General features: G+C 42.9%; 1 protein-coding gene across 2 annotated transcripts in view; it reads right to left on the bottom strand.

Annotated features, from left to right (window-relative positions):
- LOC117523909 (L-threonine ammonia-lyase) overlaps positions 1-19,699 on the bottom strand; it is a 62,099-nt gene extending 42,400 nt beyond the window's left edge. For both annotated transcript variants that reach the window (XR_004564640.1, XM_034185530.1), the window contains exons 1-2: positions 19,428-19,699; positions 5,212-5,328 (exon numbers count right to left, since the gene is read on the bottom strand). Coding sequence is in view for 1 of the 2 variants with exons in the window: in XM_034185530.1 (XP_034041421.1) it covers positions 5,212-5,328; positions 19,428-19,568 (258 nt within the window). In the remaining variant the exon portion in view is untranslated. The remainder of the gene's footprint in view (positions 1-5,211; positions 5,329-19,427) is intronic.
- Between the last annotated feature and the right edge of the window lie 3,269 nt (positions 19,700-22,968).

Here is a 22,968-nt window from a genome sequence, read left to right as displayed (position 1 = left end):
CCTCTGTTTAAGAAGGGGGACCGGAGGGTTGTTCCAACTATAGGGGGATCACACTCCTCAGCCTCCCCGGTAAGGTCTATTCCAGAGTACTGGAGAGGAGAATTCCACCGATGGTCGAACCTCGGATTCAGGAGGAACAGTGTGGTTTTTGTCCTGGTCGCGGCACACTGGACCAGCTCTACACACTCCATCGGGTGCTCGAGGGTTCACTGGAGTTCACCCAACCGGTCCACATGTGTTTTGTGGATCTGGAGAAGGCGTTCGACCGTGTCCTTCTGGGCACCCTGTGGGGAGTGCTCCGGGAGTACGGGGTCCTTTGCTAAGGGCTATCCGGTCCCTGTACGACTGCAGCAGGAGCTTGGTTTGCATTGCCGGTAGTAAGTCAAACCTGTTTCCAGTGCACGTTGGCCTCCGCCAGGGCTGCCCTTTGTCACCGGTTCTGTTCATTATTTTTATGGACAGAATTTCTAGGCGCAGCCAGGGTGTAGAGGGGGTCTGGTTTGGGAACCACAGAATCTCATCTCTTCTGTTTGCAGATGATGTGGTTCTGTTGGCTTCATCAAATCAGGACCTTCAGCGTGCACTGGGGTGGTTTGCAGCCGAGTATGAAGTGTCCGGGATGAAGATCAGCACCTCCAAATCCGAGGCCATGGTTCTCAACTGGAAAAAGGTGCTTTGCCCTCTTCAGGTTGGTGGAGTGTCCTTGCCTCAAGTGGAGGAGTTTAAGTATCTCGGGGTCTTGTTCACAAGTGAGGGACGGATGGAGCGTGAGATCGATAGATGAATCGGTGCAGCATCTGCAGTGATGCGGTCGCTGTATCGGACCGTCGTGGTGAAGAGAGAGCTGAGTAGAGGGGCAAAGCTCTCGATTTACTGATCGATCTATGTTCCGATCCTCACCTATGGTCATGAGATTTGGCTCATGACAGAACGAGATCGCGAGTACAAGCGGCCGAGATGAGTTTCCTCCGCAGGGTGGCTGGGCGCTCCCTTAGAGATAGGGTGAGGAGCTCGGAGTCGAGCCACTGCTCCTCCACGTCGAAAGGAGTCAGTTGAGGTGGCTCGGGCATCTTTTCCGGATGCCCGATGGACGCCTTGCTGGAGAGGTGTTCCAGGCACGTCCCATCGACCCAGACCCAGGACACACTGGAGGGACTACATCTCTCGGCTGGCTTGGGAACGCCTTGGGGTTCCCCCGGAGGAGCTGGGGGAGGTGTGTGTGGATCGGGAGGTCTGGGCGGCTTTACTTGGGCTGCTGCCCCCGCGACCTGACTCCGGATAAAGCAGAAGAAAATGGATGGATGGATGGATGGATACTGCTTTTTGTCACAGGTTTTATTTGTCACGTTGTTCATTGCAGCCGTTGGTTATATTTTGTGTTTTACACTCTCGCCACATACCAGTTCCATTCTACTTTCAGCTTTTCATCTTCTTGTTGCTTTCTTTTCTAGTTATTGTCAAGTATTCTGTTCATGTGGATATTCCATGCAGATTTTTGTTAGATTATTGTTTCTCGTCATGTCCATTCTGTCACTGCACTCCCCTTGCATGTCTCTTCTCTTCTTGGTTCTCATGTGTTCACGCCCAGTCTCATTTGTTTCACAGTCACACCCTTTGATCACTGCACTCTCTTGCCTTTCACCAGTAAATCCTTATCTCTGTTGGCCACACTCTGTTTTGTTTGTCATCTCCTCATCCACCTGTCACAGCATTCTCTTGCCTCACATAGATGCCTCTCATCTTTGTTAGTCGATGCCCTCCTCCTCACCCACACCTGCTTCAGATCACTTTCCTAATTAAACCCACTGTTGCATTTAAGCTCTGCTACTTTTCATGTCACTTGCTTGTTCGTTGATGTTACTTTCTCCGTTCCAGCTCACGTACTAGTGTTCTTTGTTCCTAGCCATAGTTCCTTGATGCCGACTGTGCCTGTTTTTCTCAACCTCGCATTTTGTCTTGCCCTTGTAGTTTGATTGCCATGATTTGACCTCAGCCTGTATTTTTGACTACGCCCTTTGTATTACACCTGCCTGTACCTTCGCCTCGCCGACTGTCTTTTTGTGTACCAGACCCTCCACCAGTATTTTTGATAAAGCCTTCTATATCCAACCACCTGTCTGTGAGTTTGCATTGTGCCTTCTACTTCCTGCTGTGCCCTGCACTCTGAGAACCATGACAGGATCCATGTTCTAGAGGTCTGTTCTTTCCCTGGTTCATATTTACATGTAACTGTTTGATAAAACACAAAGGAGCTGTACATTTTATATTTGGTTTGACCAAAATGTGGGATCTTTTCAAGCGACCTTGACCTTTGACCTGTGAAAGTGACTATTGTTGACCTCTGGGGGTATTGGACATATCAGAAATTAGTTTTTCATGCTCAGAAACATGGAAATATACATTTAGTTTACATTTCCATCACATTTAGATCCTAAGACACATCTCTAATTTAATACATAGAAATGTCATATTCTATCAATCAATCAATCAATCAATCAATTTTATTTATATAGCGCCAAATCACAACAAACAGTTGCCCCAAGGCGCTTTATATTGTAAGGCAAGGCCATACAATAATTACGTAAAAACCCCAACGGTCTAAACGACCCCCTGTAAGCAAGCACTTGGCGACAATGGGAAGGAAAAACTCCCTTTTAACAGGAAGAAACCTCCAGCAGAACCAGGCTCGGGGAGGGGCAGTCTTCTGCTGGGACTGGTTGGGGCTGAGGGAGAGAACCAGGAAAAAGACATGCTGTGGAGGGGAGGAGAGAAAGACGTGGACATCAGCACTTTTTCCGGCACATTCCACCGTTACAGGAGTTTTTTTTTTTCATGGAAAAAGAAGCCAAGGGACGCGGCACAAAACCACCTCGGTGTTGGTCTCTCAGGATGGCTTTCAGGTGGCTTTCAGACGGATTCCGGTTGCTTTTCTGTCCTGTGAATATCCGAGAAATTGAGCTTGACCTGGACAAGCCCCAACATGTCCTGTGAGGCTTCATCACAGCGTTTCTTTGCGCCGAGCGGCTGCACCACGACGCGCCGAACTCCTCCACACGTCTGTCTTAATGTGCCGGAAAAAGTGCTGATGTCCACGTCTTTTCACAATTCCTGTGCTAGTCAGAGGACATACCGGATCAAGACAGCGTCCAGTTACAAATGAACGGCACATTTCACTGTTACAGGAGTTTTTGTCATGGAAAGAGGAACAAAGGCGGAGGAATTCACATGTCGCGGCGGAGCTGCATGGCGAAAGAAACGCCGTGATGAAGCCTCACAGGACATGTTCTGGCATGTCCAGCTCATGCACAATCACAATCGGATATTCACACGACTGGAAAGCAACCGCAATCCGTCTGAAATCCACCTTTAAGCCGTCCTGTGAGACCAACACCGAGGTGGTTTTGTCCCGCGTAATGAACGACTCCGTGGCGCGTCCCTCTGCTTCTTTTTCCATGAAAAAAAAACTCCTGTAACGGTGGAATGTGCCGGGAAAAGTGCTGATGTCCACATCTTCTGCCTTTTTGTGAAAGTAAGACGAGGTCCTGGATCAACAAAGCTTTCACGTTGGAAATGATCTGGTTGTTTGTGCGGGGTGTCAGCCTGTCCATCGGCACTGGAGCGCGCTGCGCTCTCAGCAGTTGTGGGCCGTCCTTAAAGGGGCAGTAACACCCCGTAATCTGTTAATCAATCAATCAATCAATCATTTTTTTTTTTTAATAGCGCCAAATCACAACAAACAGTTGCCCCAAGGCGCTTTATATTGTAAGGCAAGGCCCATACAATAATTATGTAAAACCCCAACGGTCAAAACGACCCCCTGTGAGCAAGCACTTGGCTACAGTGGGAAGGAAAAACTCCCTTTTAACAGGAAGAAACCTCCAGCAGAACCAGGCTCAGGGAGGGGCAGTCTTCTGCTGGGACTGGTGGGGCTGAGGGAGAGAAACCAGGAAAAAGACATGCTGTGGAGGGGAGCAGAGATCGATCACTAATGATTAAATGCAGAGTGGTGCATACAGAGCAAAAAGAGAAAGAAACAGTGCATCATGGGAACCCCCCAGCAGTCTACGTCTATAGCAGCATAACTAAGGGATGGTTCAGGGTCACCTGATCCAGCCCTAACTATAAGTAAGTAAGTATAAAAAGGAAAGTTTTAAGCCTAATCTTAAAAGTAGAGAGGGTGTCTGTCTCCCTGATCTGAATTGGGAGCTGGTTCCACAGGAGAGGAGCCTGAAAGCTGAAGGCTCTGCCTCCCATTCTACTCTTACAAACCCTAGGAACTACAAGTAAGCCTGCAGTCTGAGAGCGAAGCGCTCTATTAGGGTGATATGGTACTACGAGGTCCCTAAGATAAGATGGGACCTGATTATTCAAAACCTTATAAGTAAGAAGAAGAATTTTAAATTCTATTCTAGAATTAACAGGAAGCCAATGAAGAGAGGCCAATATGGGTGAGATATGCTCTCTCCTTCTAGTCCCCGTTAGTACTCTAGCTGCAGCATTTTTAATCCCCACAAAATCATCCCTGAAAGCCATGTTAATTTTTCGAACGGTGTCCACCTGGAGGTCTCTTACAGTTTCTGGAAAAAAATTGATGCAGCAAAGATCCAAATCGTTCAGACATTTATTCGCAATAAAAAATAGACGAGAGGGGTGGACCACACCTCAATCAAAGCCTGCTCACAGGCGAATGAAGCAACCGACAGGCATGAAAAAACTCACGCATGAGCACGAGGGTTCAAGCTTGGCTGACGCAATCACACGTGATTCAAATCCATATGGTTTTTGAAAAAAATAATAAGGTCGGATACTTTTCTAACAGACCTCGTATAGTATGTGTTGTTTTTTTCTCTACATGACACATTTATGGACAGATGCAATTAATCCTCTCTCTCTCTCTCTCTCTCTCTCTCTCTCTCTCTCTCTCTCTCTCTCTCTCTCTCTCTCTCTCTCTCTCTCTCTCTCCCAGGAACAGTAAAATAATAAAATTTGACATTTTGTTTTTGAGGAAGTTGTCATTTCAGGCAAATCAGAGACTTTTGCTCATACATGTTCTGCACACCTGTTGAGACTGTTTTCATTGCTCAGCAATAGTCAGTAAACACAGGTGTGCCTGCAGAAAACTACAGAATTATAGGTCACATGCAGATGATCCAGTTTGTAAATGCTTTACAACGTGTGACTGAAATCTCCCACCCCCCCCTTCTGCTGTACCTGTGTGAGGGAGGTCAGCAGGTACAGAACACCTCTCTCCTTCACTGAGCCAGTGTAGTGCAGGTGCTCCTTCTTGAAGTAGAGCTCCATCCCATACTGTTTGGACAGTCTGGAGTACTGGACACACAAAAAAGCTGCCTGTTAGGAACCAAGATTTAGAGGTTTTTAAGCAATCAGTGTTTTTTGCAGGAAGGAAAAATTAAGCAGTCAGTGCTTCTATTCGGTCACTTATAGAAAAAAAACCACAGAGAGCTGACTGTAGCTGGCAGACTGTCTCAAACTGACATTGGTTAGTGGTTGTTGGTTTGCATCCCAAACTGCTGCTGTTAGTAATTGGTAGCAAGATATCTGGAAATACAGACACAAATCTTTCAATTTAGTAATAATAATAATAATAATAACAATAAGAAGAAGAAGAATAGTAATAAGAATTTGAATTAATTAATTAGACATCAAGTTAAATCCAGTTTCAGGTACATTCAAACAAAAAATTAAACAATCTTAAAGGCTTTTTTTTTTTTTTTTACTTCAAATTCTCAAAACAAAACAACATTGTTTAAATAACATTGAAAATATAAAACTCAAACTAACTGGCTGCTTAAATACTCATCGGGTTTAATGCAGCACAACTAAATTATCACTTGGGCAGCATGGTGGCTTAGTGGTTAGCACTGTTGCCTCACAGCAAGAAAGTCATGAGCTCGATTCCCACCTGTGGCCTTTCTGTGTGGAGTTTGCGTGTTCTCCCCATGTTTGCGTGGGTTCCCTCCAGGTGCTCTGGCTTCCTCCCACATTCAAAGACATGCAGGTTAGGTGGACTGGAAACTTCAAAAAAGTGTGCATGCGGGTGTGAATGTGTCTATATGTGGCCCTGTGACAGACGGGTGTACCCCGCCTCACACCCTATGACTGTTGGGATAGGCTCCAGTGTCCCCTGATCTTGGATAAGCCGTTGAAGATGAATGAGTATGTAAATGTCATGACTTCGCTCATGCAGGAGCATATCGTGGTGCTTGCCCCTGTTTTTGTCTTGCCAAAACCAAGTTTTGCAACATATGTTAGTCAGTATGTAAGTTTAAGCTTGAGGGTTTCGCTTGAGGTCAAGGTCACCTAAATTAGGTCAAACTTCAGATTAAAGTAAAACATGTTGTGTAATACACCAAATTAAAGGGCTCGATGAGAGAATGCAGGATATAGCAAAGGTTTAGGTGATGATGTCATTTGATGATGTCATCATGAAAAAAAACATGCAAAATTTAGATTTTTTAAGAGTTTCCTTTCACTCGCTGTGCAGCACACAGTTTACATCGCAGAATCTTGCAAATTCGCATATAGCAGCCTTAGCAATGTACCTTTCAGCACACAAAATGATCAAGCTCAAGGTCAAACATCAAGGTCACAGCAAGGACAAACATGAAATTGAACAAAACAGCTTTCCTGGTTGCAGTGTGGCATGGACACAGTGATAGGCCTTGCCCATGAGCTATTACCTGGGATAAGTGATTGACCTTGACCTTCAAACATTTGCTTGAGGTCAAAGGTCACATAAATAAGGTCAAACTTCAGATTACAGCAAAACGTGTAATACATAAAATTAAAGGGCTGGATCATGCAGCCCTTTAGCATGAACCCTTTGATTTTTAAGGGTTTAGTTAACTCGCTGTGCAGCACACAGTTTACATTGCAGAATTTTGCAACTTCACATATGGCAGCCTTAGCAAGATACCTTTCAGCACACAAAAGGATCAAGCTGAAGGTCAAGGTCACAGCAAGGTCAAACACAAAATTCAATGAAATAACTTTCCTGGTCGCAATTTTAGAAATTTTGCCTCCAAATTTGGCATGGACATAGTGACAGCCCTTGCCCATAAGCCATTACCTTGGATAAGCGATTGACCTTGATCTTCAGGGATTCGGTGGAGGTCAAATGTCACATAAATAAGGTCAAACTTTAGATTACAGCAAAACATGTTGTGTAATACATGAAAATAAAGGGCTTGATGAGGGTATCCAAAAGTCAGCAAAGGTTTTAAGTTGTGATGTCATTTGTTGACATCATCATGCAAAAAACATGCGCAATTTAGATTTTTAAGGGTTTAGTTTAACTCGCTGTGCAGCCCAGTTTACATCGCAGACTTTTGCAACTTCACATATAGCAGCCCTAGCAAGGTACCTTTCAGCACACAAAAGAATCAAGCTCAAAGGTCAAGATCACGGCAAGGTCAAACACTAAATTTAACAAAACAACTGGTCACAATTTCTAAAAATTTGCCTCCACATTTCGCATGAATATCATATATTCCCTTGTCCATCAGTCCCTCTTCATGGTGGTTGTTCCTCCTGGTAGTCTCTTTTGTTCACCTTTTGGCAAGATACCGGTCACTCTCAGGGTGACAAGTTTTTTTTTCCATCATTGCTTTTTTTCACCTTTACTCGCTGTGCAGCACACAGTTTACATCACAGACTCTTGCAACTTCATACATAGCAGCCCTGGCCAGATACCTTTCAGAACCCAAAAGGATCAAGCTCAAAGTCAAAGGCCAAAGTCACAGCAAGGTCAAACACAAAATTCAACAAAACAACTTTCCTGGTCACAATTTTTGAAATTTTGCCTCCAAATTTGGCATGAACATAGTAATTGGCCTTGCCCATAAGCCATTACCTGGGAAAAGTGATTGAGCTTGACATACAGGGTTTTGCCTGAGGTCACCTAAATAAGGTCAAACTTCAGATTACAGCAAAACATGTCATGTCATATATCAAATTAAAGGGCTTAATGATGTCATCACAAAAATTTGCAAAATTTAGATTTTTTTTTAAGGGTGTGACAAAGCCTATAAATCATCATTGCAGACGCTTGTAAAATCACATGTAGCAGTCTTACCATGATACCTTTCAGCACACAAAAGGGTCAATGTTGAGGACAAAGGTCAAGGTCACAGGCAGGTCAAACACTAAAATCCCCCCAAAAACTTTGCTGCTCATAATTTGTACTTTTTTGCTGCCAAATCTGGCATGAAAATAGTATATTCCCTTGCCCATCAGTCCCTCTTCCTCGTGGTAATCTCATTTGTTCATCTTTTGACAAGATACCGGTCACTCTCAAAGTGACAGTTTTCATTTATTTTTTTCTTTGTGCTTTTCTCAGTTTTTCTGTGTTGGACTAGTTTTTTCACCAGTTGTTTATGGGCTTCCTCCTGCAACTGTGTTTTTTTGTTCTCATTTTGGACAATTACTCTTTTATGCAGAGCGTGATTAATTGACTGAAACGCACACACAGATCTAGCATAGTTTTTGAGTTCCACAGACTGATTTTGCTTTTATGGCCTGAGGAATTTTGCGTTGCATAGATGCCTTTTATTTTTCTATTGCCTGATTGCAGTCAAAATAGTGATTTATTTTCACCATCAATGCTTTTTTTTGTGCAACTGGGTTTATTCCGAGTCAGGTCATGACAATTTTACAGCAGACTGAATTTGGATATTTTATTAAATTTATTTTTAATTTAACATGTATTTAACAAGGTTAGTCCCATTGAGATCGAGATCTCTTTTGCAAGGGAGACCTGGACAATTATAAAGTTTTCAGTTCACCTAACCTGCATGTCTTTAAATGTGGGAGGAAACTGTAGCACCTGGAGGAAACCCATGCAACCATGGGGGAACCAATCAATCCCATGACCTTCTTGCTGTGAGGCAACAGCACTAGCCGCTAAGCCACCGTGTTGAGGGATGGATGCAAAAACAAAGTCACTGAATATATTTTTGAGTTCAGTGAAATGAGCAATTAAGACATGTAAAGAGTGTGACACACGAATCGTCCCAGAGCAGGTCAACCTAATACCCCCATCATTCTAGAAGCCGAATGAGCCCGAATGCCATCCAAATGAAAATCTGTCAGGCAAAGTTGAGGTGAATTTGAAAACCTCCAACAGCCATCTGAGTGCATTACAAACAGTCAAGCACATTTGGGCGGCCATCCCAAATGTAGAGCACATGCACTCAACTGTGGAGGTGTGTTCGAGGAGGAAAAAGCTCGAACGGCCGTCAAAGTGCTGTCTGACCGCAGTCTGAACACATTCTAAGCAGTCGAAACGGTACTCTGACAGCATTCAAAACAATCTGAATGGGATCGGCTGACATCCCGCAATGGCCAGCCAATACAGAACCCAGCCGAAAGCTATGGATGTCCCCAGAATGTCCCGAGTGGGGGCCGAAGGTAACAGGGAAGCCATCCAAAAATCCAGAGTGCCTCCCATGAAACATGAATGCCATCTGAATGGCCCCCAAAGTCCTGAGTGTCCCCCCATTGCAACATGATTGTGAGCCGAATGTCTCGAGTGGCCGTCGAATGCAACACGAATGAGGCCAGAATGACCCGAGTGCACCTTGACTGTAGTCGCACCACAATGATTGCAACACCGAACAGTATAAATCAAATCAAATCAATTTTATTTATATAGCGCCAAATCACAACAAACAGTTGTCCCAAGGCACTTTATATTGTAAGGCAAAAGCCATAAAATAATTACAGAAAAACCCCAACGGTCAAAACGACCCCCTATGAGCAAGCACTTGGCGACAGTAGGAAGGAAGGAGATATGAAAAAATAAATGATTACCCAGGAAAACAGAAAGGGAAACACTAAATTTGACAATCTCTGTGTCTGTTTTCTATCCGATTACATGATTAATCACAGGCATCGACATTAAGCTTTTTAGTGTACTTGTGGTTGGCTCTCACTGCGGTATTGTATCACTTCCTGTTCCGGAGCACAGCGGTGTTTTGCTGTATCTGTTAGCTGTTTAATCTGCGCAGTTAGATTGATCTAGTTACCTAGATAACGATTTGTTTCACAGTGTTATCTTCACGTGCCTTAACTAAAGCACTCTCTCTGCTGAATCACCTCTAAATTATTTACACGTTATTCACTTTGCGTGTTTTTAGGAATCCGCTAGCTTAGCGCAGCTACTAGCTCTTAGCTGGTTTAGCATGGCGGCTTCTCCTGTCTCTCCCGCACTTTTCTGCTCTGGGTGTGAATGTTTAGTTATTCCTCGGCCTCCTTTAGCAGTAATGGGTACTTGTAATAAGTGTAGCTTATTCGTAGCTTTGGAGGCCAGGCTGGGCGAATTGGAGACTCGGCTCCGCACCGTGGAAAATTCTACAGCTAGCCAGGCCCCTGTAGTCGGTGCGGACCAAGGTAGCTTAGCCGCCGTTAGTTTCCCTCTGGCAGATCCCGAGCAGCCAGGAAAGCAGGCCGACTGGGTGACTGTGAGGAGGAAGCGTAGCCCTAACAGAAGCCCCGTGTACACCGCCAACCCGTTCACATTTCTAACCGTTTTTTCCCCACTCGGCGACACACCCGCCGAGGAACAAACTCTGGTTATTGGCGGACTCTGTTTTGAGAAATGTGAAGTTAGCGACACCAGCAACCATAGTCAGTTGTCTTCCGGGGGCCAGAGCAGGCGACACTGAAGGAAATTTGAAACTGCTGGCTAAGGCTAAGCGTAAATTTGGTAAGATTGTTAATTCACGTCGGCAGTAATGACACCCGGTACGCCAATCGGAGGTCACTAAAATTAACATTGAATTGGTGTGTAACTTTGCAAAAACAATGTCGGACTCTGTAGTTTTCTCTGGGCCCCTCCCCAATCGGACCGGGAGTGACATGTTTAGGCCGCATGTTCTCCTTGAATTGCTGGCTGTCTGAGTGGTGTCCAAAAAATGAGGTGGGCTTCATAGATAATTGGCAAAGCTTCTGGGAAAACCTGGTCTTGTTAGGAGAGACGGCATCCATCCCACTTTGGATGGAGCAGCTCTCATTCTAGAAATCTGGCCAATTTTCTTAAATCCTCCAAACCGTGACTATCCAGGGTTGGGACCAGGAAGCAGAGTTGTAGTCTTACACACCTCTCTGCAGCTTCTCTCCCCCTGCCATCCCCTCGTTACCCCATCCCCGTAGAGACAGTGCCTGCTCCCAGACTACCAATAACCAGCAAAAATCTATTTAAGCATAAAAATTCAAAAAGAAAAAATAATATAACACCTTCAACTGCACCACAGACTAAAACAGTTAAATGTGGTCTATTAAACATTAGGTCTCTCTCTTCTAAGTCCCTGTTAGTGAATGATATAATAATTCACTCCAGCTTATTAATTAATTAATTAATTAATTAATTATTAATTAATTAATTAATTAATTAATTAATTAATTAATTATTAATTAATCAAAAACCCAGACAGACCTTTAATTCATTTGAAAGCTTGACTCTTAGTCTTGTCCATCCAAATTGGAAGTCCCAAAAACCAGTTTTATTTGTTGTTATCTATCGTCCTCATGGTCATTACTGTGAGTTTCTCTGTGAATTTTCAGAACTTTTGTCTGACTTAGTGCTTAGCTCAGATAAGATAATTATAGTGGGCGATTTTAACATCCACACAGATGCTGAGAATGACAGCCTCAACACTGCATTTAATCTATTATTAGACTCAATTGGCTTTGCTCAAAATGTAAATGAGTCCACTCACCACTTTAATCATATCTTAGATCTTGTTCTGACTTATGGTATGGAAATTGAAGACTTAACAGTATTCCCTGTAAGTGAGATAGAGTATCTCGTCAATAGTTTTACATCCTCATTGAAGACAACTTTGGATGCTGTAGCTCCTCTGAAAAAGAGAGCTTTAAATCAGAAGTGCCTGACTCCGTGGTATAACTCACAAACTCGCAGCTTAAAGCAGATAACCCGTAAATTGGAGAGGAAATGGCGTCTCACTAATTTAGAAGATCTTCACTTAGCCTGGAAAAAGAGTCTGTTGCTCTATAAAAAAGCCCTCCGTAAGCTAGGACATCTTACTACTCATCACTAATTGAAGAAAATAAGAACAACCCCAGGTTTCTTTTCAGCACTGTAGCCAGGCTGACAAAGAGTCAGAGCTCTATTGAGCCGAGTATTCCTTTAACTAGTAATGACTTCATGACTTTCTTTGCTAATAAAATTTTAACTATTAGAGAAAAAATTACTCATAACCATCCCAAAGACGTATCGTTATCTTTGGCTGCTTTCAGTGATGGCCGGTATTTGGTTAGACTCTTTCTCTCAGATTGTTCTGTCTGAGTTATTTTCATTAGTTACTTCATCCAACCATCAACATGTCTATTAGACCCCATTCCTACCAGGCTGCTCAAGGAAGCCCTACCATTATTTAATGCTTCGATCTTAAATATGATCAATCTATCTTTATTAGTTGGCTATGTACCACAGGCTTTTAAGGTGGCAGTAATTAAACCATTACTTAAAAAGCCATCACTTGACCCAGCTATCTTAGCTAATTATAGGCCAATCTCCAACCTTCCTTTTCTCTCAAAAATTCTTGAAAGGGTAGTTGTAAAACAGCTAACTGATCATTTGCAGAGGAATGGTCTATTTGAAGAGTTTCAGTCAGGTTTTAGAATTCATCATAGTACAGAAACAGCATTAGTGAAGGTTACAAATGATCTTCTTATGGCGTCAGACAGTGGACTCATCTCTGTGCTTGTTCTGTTAGACCTCAGTGCTGCTTTTGATACTGTTGACCATAAAATTTTATTACAGAGATTAGAGCATGCCATAGGTATTAAAGGCACTGCGCTGCGGTGGTTTGAATCATATTTATCTAATAGATTACAATTTGTTCATGTAAATGGGGATCTTCTTCACAGACTAAGGTTAATTATGGAGTTCCACAAGGTTCTGTGCTAGGACCAATTTTATTCACTTTATACATGCTTCCCTTAGGCAGTATTATTAGACGACATTGCTTAAATTTTCATTGTTACGCAGATGATATCCAGCTTTATCTATCCATGAAGCCAGAGGACACACACCAATTAGCTAAACTGCAGGATTGTCTTACAGACATAAGGACATGGATGACCTCTAATTTCCTGCTTTTAAACTCAGATAAAACTGAAGTTATTGTACTTGGCCCCACAATCTTAGAAACATGGTGTCTAACCAGATCCTTACTCTGGATGGCATTACCCTGACCTCTAGTAATACTGTGAGAAATCTTGGAGTCATTTTTGATCAGGATATGTCATTCAAAGCGCATATTAACCAAATATGTAAGACTGCTTTTTTGCATTTACGCAATACCTCTAAAATTAGAAAGGTCTTGTCTCAGAGTGATGCTGAAAAACTAATTCATGCATTTATTTCCTCTAGGCTGGACTATTGTAATTCATTATTATCATGTTGTCCTAAAGTTCCCTGAAAAGCCTTCAGTTAATTCAAAATGCTGCAGCTAGAGTACTGACAGGGACTAGAACGAGAGAGCATATCTCACCCATATTGGCCTCTCTTCATTGGCTTCCTGTTAATTCTAGAATAGAATTTAAAATTCTTCTTCTTTCTTATAAGGTTTTGAATAATCAGGTCCCTTCTTATCTTAGGGACCTCATAGTACCATATCACCCCAATAGAGCACTTCGCTCTCAGACTGCAGGCTTACTTGTAGTTCCTAGGGTTTGTAAGAGTAGAATGGGAGGCAGAGCCTTCAGCTTTCAGGCTCCTCTCCTGTGGAACCAGCTCCCAATTCGGATCAGGGAGACAGACACCCTCTCTACTTTTAAGATTAGGCTTAAAACTTTCCTTTTTGCTAAAGCTTATAGTTACGGCTGGATCAGGTGACCCTGAACCATCCCTTAGTTATGCTGCTATAGACTTAGACTGCTGGGGGGTTCCCATACTGCACTGAGTGTTTCTTTCTCTTTTTGCTCTGTATGTACCACTCTGCATTTAATCATTAGTGATTGATCTCTGCTCCCCTCCACAGCATGTCTTTTTCCTGGTTCTCTCCCTCAGCCCCAACCAGTCCCAGCAGAAGACTGCCCCTCCCTGAGCCTGGTTCTGCTGGAGGTTTCTTCCTGTTAAAAGGGAGTTTTTCCTTCCCACTGTCGCCAAGTGCTTGCTCACAGGGGGTCGTTTTGACCATTGGGGTTTTTACGTAATTATTGTATGGCCTTGCCTTACAATATAAAGCGCCTTGGGGCAACTGTTTGTTGAGATTTGGCGCTATATAAATAAAATTGATTGATTGATTGACTGACAAGCAACCCTGGCAGTTTACTTGTCCTTTAGAAAAGCTGGTTGTCCGGACAACCCGTGAGTGAGTTTCAAATTAAATATTTATCACATCTACTTTGCGCTGACTTGTCACTTAATAAAAACCTGTCATACGTCTTTTGTTTGTAAGTACTTTAACTTTAATATTCCAACATAAGAATTGCAGCTGAAATAGAAAAACCATTACATTTCAACATTTTCTGGGACTGAGATTCAGATTAAATATTTATCACATCTACTTTCCTTCTTTTAGTTTTTAGGCTTTTGAATAATAGTATAAGAGTATAAGAAAGCAGGAAGTTGGTGTGGAAATCAGTCTGCATGATCGCCACCAACACGGAAAGACAGAGAGAGAGACAGATAAATAGACAGACAGACATACAAATACACACTGACAGAAATGACCACCAACACAGACCACAAATATTGCAGGTAGCGCCATGAGTCAGAAGAAGAGGGTGGCCAAGACGAGGCACATCACCACGGTCAGTGGCCAGGGAATGGGCCAATGCACCACATGCCGGGAAGGCCCAGCTGGGCCTACCCCTGACCCGCACCAGGGTGCAGCATCACCACTGCCTCCATTGCCGGGACCAGGCTTGCCTGCAACCCCTCCTGAATCGGCACCACCCACAACCGCCCAGGTCATGGAGCCCACACTGGACCACCCCGCAGACACCAACGGCGAGCAGGCTCCCGCTGAACTGGCCATGTGTTCATCCAAATAGAAACATGAGTTGGTCACGGCCGAGTTCACTTAGAACCACGAACAGGATGTGGTGGACTGGCTCCAGGCCCCAGAGTAGGAGTGCCTCCTGAACAAAAAGCACCCACACTACATCAGGAAGACACTCAAGGATGCGCTGTAGAAGGAGAAAGCCTGGGAGATGGGCAAGAGCACTGAGCATCTCTACAAATGGTACGCGAACATGAGGATAAGTTTTGGGAAACTCATGGTGACCCCATTAGGCGCAGGATCCCAGGAGCTAATGGCGAGGGACAGCTGGATCCTGTGCCAGTTTGAGTTTCTCAGGTCTCGTCTCATTGTTCAGACAAAGAGGAGAGTCACCATCAGTGTAAGTATCCATGTGCTGTGGACACATGCGTACTGTCCCACCTCGATACAACCCTAGATGAAGGCCAGGGCAGGCCTGCCGCCATCGCTGAACCTGACCTGTCGGACAGTGACAGCGGTGGAGCAGGAGCCGCACCCACCCATGGCGGCCCATTCAGAGACTGACACCCCCACCACTTCTGAGTCAACGCCCAGGTCGGCTAATATCTCTGAGGCCACCATCAGGCAGATAGCAGAGCTCCTTCAGTGTGAGAAAGAGGCATCCGTGGACTATATGAAGGCGGTGGCTTTCATCACCCCGTGACTGCGGTTCCAGGGTGAGGTCAGGTGCCTGAACCACCCGCAGCAGCAGGAGCTGGCACATGCGTACCCCATGCCATTGCTGGGCCCAGCAGCCACACCTACACCTCCATGGGGTGGCAGACCCACCTATCGCATTGGCCAGCCCAGGTACAGCAGCTGACCACTGTATGGAGCTCCCAGAAGGCCAGCGGGTCCAGCAGCAATATATGCACCACCACATCTCCCCTAGAGTGCCTTCATTAGAGAGAGTGGCATCAACTCAGAACAAGGCGCCATTTTAGTTCCAACTGCACAGAACTACTGAATGAACCTTTAATGTTTTCAACAATTTTTAAAATCCTTTAACCACAAACAGCAGCACATCCAGGTACAGGTACTATGAAAATAATATAAAATATAAATCTAAAAATGGGCAGCACAGTGGCTTAGTGGTTAGCACTGTTGCCTCACAGCGAGAAGGTCGTGGGTTCATTTCCCGTGGCCTTTTTGTGTGGAGTTTGCATGTTCTCCCCGTGTTTGTGTGGGTTTCTTCCAGGTGCTCCAGTTTCCTCCCACATCCAAAGACATGCGGGTTAGGTGGATTGGAATCTTTAAATTGTCCGTAGGTGTGTGTGTGGGTGTGTCTGTGTTTGCTTGTCTGTTTGTGGCCCTGCGACAGACTGGCGTCCTGTCCTGGGTGTACCCCGCCTCGCACTCTATGACTGCTGGGATAGGCTCCAGCCCCCCGCGACCCTTCATTGGACTAAGCGATGGAAGATGGATGGATGGACGGATGGATGGATGGATAAATCTAAAAATAGTTAAGATATCAAATTTACATAAATTTACAATTTATGATGAATTATTTAATTAATTTAAAGCCTGATTTATGCAGCTTCAGCTCTGTAACTCTGTGTCATGCAGTTATGTGCGCGACAGTTTTGTCTTTCGATTATGCTTTATTCTTGACTAATTTGACACTCAAGAAACTTTTCTTTCTACAATCATCACCTCTAAATCAAAGCTAAGGTGTACAATTTCCTCTTTTTTAACTTTGTGCTGTAAAGTTGCAGACTTTTCTGATCCATTTTTAATCAGTGCACACTGTAGAAACTGTTATAATATGATGGCAGACTGAAAGCAGCAAAGTGTCAGATCACAGCCTTTTGCGCTGCCTGATTTAACAGGTGCACATCCAGGCTGCAACTCTGAGCCTGAACACAGCGTGAAAAAATAAATGGTCGGGCTTTTAATCACGGAAATGACTCTGGTCCCACATGAGAGGAGTTTAATGGAAATACATTGCGATCAGACGGGACACTTTATCCGATGTGAGTGAAAACTCCATTGTACAAAATCCGGTATATACGGTGTTTCTTACATGGAAACCAATACAAAAACTTTGGGACTTTTTTTGTCCGGTGACTGCGAATATCTGGTTTATACGACAATGGTTTAGGTGAGTTTTACTGTACATGGGACTGAACAATAAATTTACCTCTCAAAATTTTGACGACGAAATTGCTTCCATCCCACACAGCTGACTTTATTTTCCCAAATTTTTCTTCTGTTTGGATCTGAAGGGAATCTGTACAACTTGAAGCCCTTGTTGTGTCTATTTATGCATCCAAAAGCACAACAACCTGGCATTTTAAGCAAATAAAAAAATAGCTGGATTTACAAGCAGACACATTAGCAGTGAATGCAATTTTGAACCCAAAATGGCACCATGACTACCAATAAAAGAGTACTCGCACTCTTTTACTACGAAGCCACGCTGTTGTAACACGTGCAGGGTTAGTGATTCCATATTTTTTTCCTCTGCTTGGTCTAAAAAAGTAACCGTTACTGACTGCCACAATCTTTTTTTCTTGATTTCTTATAGTGTTTCTTAAAGCCAGAAAGTTGTCATTTGAAATGACTTTAGTTTTGTGTCATGTCTGTGATCTGCTTTTTTTCTACAAAATTAAACAACTGAATGAACATCCTCCGAGGCCGGTGATTCCATAATTTTTGCCAGGGGTTGTATAATGGCGGTGGAGCCACCTCCTCTCCTCCACCAGCCGTAGTCTCTTTTGCCAACATCTTCATCTCCTTCTCCTCCTTGTCACTGTACTACTCCCCTCCAGACAGTTGCTCCACCAGCTGTTGCTGAGCACAGCAATGTCCCTCGCGGTCGGGTCCACACTGTCTGCGAATGACGAGACGGTTGTGACACCATCTCAGACACCATTCGTGGTACATTCGGGACATTCGTGTCACAATCTGGGTCCAGTCCTCCTATTTGCATTGCATTCTGTTGGGGTCGTTACATGGCACACACTCATTGACACACACTTGGCGCACATTCTGGGGGCCCTCTGTTCACCTTTGTGGTCATTTTGTAGAGCATTTGGGGCACCTTCCGTGCAGCCCTCGGATGCTCTGCAGACAGCGTTTGGCCCGGCACTCGGATGCATTCTGCATATTCCTGCTGCATTCGTGCTGTGTTCTAGCTGCATACGCCCTGCACTCTGGTATTCATGCTGTGTTCCAGGTGCTTTTGACCTGCATTCAGAGGCTGCTGCACATATTCACAGCGGCTTCAGCCACATTCTGGGTATTCGAACAGCACTTGTACACAGCTGTCCTGACTGTCTGTCATCCTGACTGCATCTCGAAGTTTGACTTTTTCCCCATTCGGCCTGATTTGGCTTCATTCGTGCAGATTCTTGTTAAGTGGCTAAGTAGAACTGATGTGGCAACATAATGAAAACAAGGGAGCAGAGGAAGGGCCTTACTTTTAATCAAATATACTCAATGATATCCAAAATTATGCATCAAACAATTGGGGAAAATTAAAATTATGACATCTTCCCTGCAGTGTCAACAAATGTTTTTACCTTATTAAACTATGCTTTATAGGTGTAAAGCACATGCAGGTTTTGCGGTTATGCCGTCTGAGCATAGCAGAGTAACTTCATCCAGCGCTAATAACAAGAGTTGTGATTACGCCTGATTCAGCTCTCTGCTGCTCACAGATTAAAGACACTGTATGTAATTTTTTAACACAGCGTCAAATACTATATCCATCCAATATTAATGTGATTTTAGCATTTTAAATGTTATCCATGACCTATGCATAACATGAAATGGTATAAAAATATAACTCAAAATTATGAAATATGATGTTTGCAGCGTATTTGGCTCCAGTTGTGGCTCTTAACAATAGATGAGACATTACAAATCTTGATTCCCCCCCCTTCTGTTTCACTTTAAACAAATTTCCAGCCAATTCTGAACATTCAAAAAAAAAAAAAAAGTTCAAAACATCTGTGCCCCTACAGCATTGTGGAAAATAAATACCTTTATTCATAGATTTACTTTGGTTTACACTGCCTTTTTCAAAATATAATCCTACATAATCTTAGACATACTTTGCTTTCATGACATCATTTGTCACACCACCTTTCTCAGCACACTGCAGCAGAGTTTGAGTAGCTCCTGAAATTTGCAGCTCTATGTACTGAATTCGGCAGTGGTGTGAGGCAGCTTTGCCACCTACAGGTGCTGGGACTCAATACCTAGTGTATCCCAGGACTCAATGGCCAAAAATTCTCATGCAAGCCCTGATATGGATGTGCACATCCTCCTGTTCTCTTATCAGGTACTTTGGTAATGTCTGTGCAGAGACAGAAATGATAGTGGTGTTCTTATCAGGAGTTCAGAGGTCATTCAGTACATCTACACCGTGGTCATGCTTTGCTACAATACCGTGCATGGTGTCTTCTGTATCACTGTCTGGATCCTGAAAGCGGCGGCACTGATGTCCTCAAAGCGAAGGTACTGTGCTGGGGGTTTGGGGACAGCCTTGAACTCACTCACTCGTCTGGTCTTGGGTGGGTCCATGAGCATGATTTGGGGCCCGCCCACAACCTTTGTGTCATAGACCCTCACATCTCCATTGAGAAGATCTTCCTCTCCAAAGTCCTTCAGCCGCTCCGGTTCAATGAGAGTGGGTCTACATCGCAAAGTGCCGTTATGGACAGGGCTGGGGCCCAGTTGTAACTCCTCTCTGGACAAATAAAAGCCACAGGCATGGAAGGCATAAACACTTTTGCAAAATGATTTCTGGTGTGAAATTCAAAATGATTAGATTTAAAGTAAATAATATATATAATTTTCGGATTAAATAATTATATATACAACCCTAATTCTGATGAAGTTGGGATGTTGTGTGAAATGTAAATAAAAACAGAATACAGTGAGTTGCAAATCTTCTTCAACCTATATTCAATTGAATACACCACAAAGACATTTAATATATTTAATGTTCAAACTGATAGATTTTTTTGTTTTTGTGCAAATATTTGCTCATTTTGAAATGGATGCCTGCAACACATTTCAAAAAAGATGGGACAGTGGCAACAAAAGACTGGGAAAGTTGATGAATGCTCAAAGAACACCTGTTTGGAACATTCCACAGGTGAACAGGTTAATTGGAAACAGGTGAGTGTCATGATTGGGTATAAAAGGAACATCTCAAAAAGGCTCAGCCTAAAGAGTGCTGTTGTGATTTGATGTGGGATTCTTTCTGAGGCAATTACAGTGAAATTGAACTGACCTCCTGATCTGAAGGAACACATACACACACAGTCTAAGATGAATGGGTTCACCTTTCTTGTCAAGTCTATTTCCGTTCAGTGTGACAGATTCCATCTGAACGTCAGCTTAAGATTCATTGGGTAGTTGTGCTTGTCTTTCTAGGAGCCACAAATGATTGAAGACAAGTCTGTTTGATTTACAGTGGCTCAGCAGACTGACATTGAACATAATCCTGCAGTATTGACATATGTTACATTTACATGTTTGTGAATACATCCACCTTTTCATATGCAGATGATGGACATCAGCTGGTTTCTGCTCTTATCTGATCAGTTATGTGATCATCTGTGTATGTCTGTTTCACCATTTATAAACCAATTATAACCAATTATAAAATGAAACCTGGGCCTTGAGGTACACACTGAAAACAAAATATTTTGAGGCAGGTGCAGAAACAGCATATTTTTGTAACTTGGCTGTCCTGTGAATTACAGCAATTCAGTGGTGACAATGTCAATGTATTAAAAAAAGCAATTCACAGCTGCATTACAACAACTTAAAGCTGTACAGCCTCTGGATTTTTTAAAAAGATTTAAGTCATAAAAATATTTCTCAGCATTTACATACAGGATTCATAATATAATATTGCCAACTTGATCACAATTTCTGCTGTCTGGAAACAGTTCTGAATTTCTCCCCCTGAAGGGGAGAAATTCAACCGAACAGACATCATGATTTACATTTGATAGTGACATCATATATCATGTTGGGGCTTCCCCCAATCTGCACGAGGATGCTGGGAAGCACACGCCGACTGCCAATTGGAGTAAAAGAAAGGCAGTATGACATCAGTTGCCTGCCTGTTCGAATAAAATAAACCAAGATGGTGGAAAACGCTCAGCAGCAGCTTATTTCTGTATAAATCTAAAATGTTTCTCATACATTTTGTAACAGTTAGTGAGACATAAACATGCCGACATGAAACAAATGCTGTGTTTAAAGCCAGATAACATCTCTGAAGTGATTAACAACACATCTTACAGATGTTTGCGTGCACATGCATGTGCACATTTGCTTCCTCCTTTAGTTCACCTGCAGGATGGCTTTAGAAGAAAAGGATAAATATGGTAAATATGTTCTCTTCATTAAAATGAGCTGTAATTTTGGAATATGTTACAAAATAAACCTACATTATAATGACTGGGTTTCAGTAGAAAGTAAATTGTGTCAGTTTTGTGAAATTTGAAAGGCCGTACAGCTTTAAACTGAAAGATGAATAATCAGGTGTGATGCATTACTTTCTGTTAAGTTATAATAATAATAATAATAATTTTTGCCAACCTTTTATCAAAATAAAGAAGACAATTTTAACAGGCTCACAGATCAAATACTGAATTTCTGGACATTTTCATCAAACAATTTTCAATGCATCAAATAGAAATTTGTTGTCTCAGATATTTGACAGTGGTTCCCGAAATAGAGCAAAGGTCTTTTTCATCTGGGTCAAAGGTCAAGCCACCTTGACCTATATATATATATATATATATATATATATATATATATATATATATATATATATATATACACTCAACAAAAATATAAACGCAACACTTTTGGTTTTGCTCCCATTTTGTATGAGATGAACTCAAAGATCTAAAACTTTTTCCACATACACAATATCACCATTTCCCTCAAATACTGTTCACAACCAGTCTAAATCTGTGATAGTGAGCACTTCTCCTTTGCTGAGATAATCCATCCCACCTCACAGGTGTGCCATACCAAGATGCTGATTAACACCATTATTAGTGCACAGGTGTGCCTTAGACTGCCCACAATAAAGTCATAAGCAGCTGAGTCCCTCATACACTTTCAACCATATTTAAACAGCCTCGCCAGCTCAGCGTAGCTGCTTCGTCTGAGCAGCCTGAACTGCAACCCAACACCAACCCAGCGCCCTTTGTTTTTATTTGTCTCAGTGCCATTTATGCCTACCCTGTTCCGTTCCCTGTGCTCGGGGACTTTCTTGCTGCTCTCCCCACCGACAGGCCATGTAGGCACGTGGAGTAGATCCCAGAACAGAGTCACACCCACAAATATAACTTGCAACAAAACAAAGCTTTCCTTTTTGCAATGCGATGACCTACCATTCATTTTCAATAAGAGTGAACGTTTTGCAGAAACCACAGACAACGGTAGTCGCTATGCCTCCAGCCAAGTGGGGCCACAATACGCGAGAAGTCTATTTTAATGCTATGTAATGACAATGTCAATCTGAGCAAAAAAAGGCAGCGTGTTATCTGGTTGCTCGCTCTAACAAAATAATCCAAGATGACAGAATACACTCCAAAGCAGCCATATTTCTGTATAAATCTATGTAATATTAGCATTTTCTTATATATTTACTGTAATGTAACTAGATAATTTCTCCAGAGTGACTTACGAGACACAGACGTGTTATGTTTACCACTGTGTTACATCATCTTTCCTTCTAACAACACTCAATAAGCATTTGGGAACTGAGGACACTAATTGTTGAAGCTTTGTAGGTGGAATTCTTTCCCATTCTTGCTTGATGTACGACTTCAGCTGCAACACATTTCAAAAAAAGTCAGGACGGGGCAACAAAAGACTGGGAAAGTTGATGATTGCTCAAAGAACACCTAACTGGAAACAGGTGAGTGCCATGATTGGGTATAAAAGGAGCATC

Source organism: Thalassophryne amazonica, chromosome 13 (assembly GCF_902500255.1).
Source record: "Thalassophryne amazonica chromosome 13, fThaAma1.1, whole genome shotgun sequence".
In the NCBI taxonomy this organism is placed as follows: Eukaryota; Metazoa; Chordata; class Actinopteri; order Batrachoidiformes; family Batrachoididae; genus Thalassophryne; species Thalassophryne amazonica.
The sequence above is the reverse complement of the archived record's forward strand: the minus strand, read 5'-3'. Positions and strand labels throughout refer to the sequence as shown.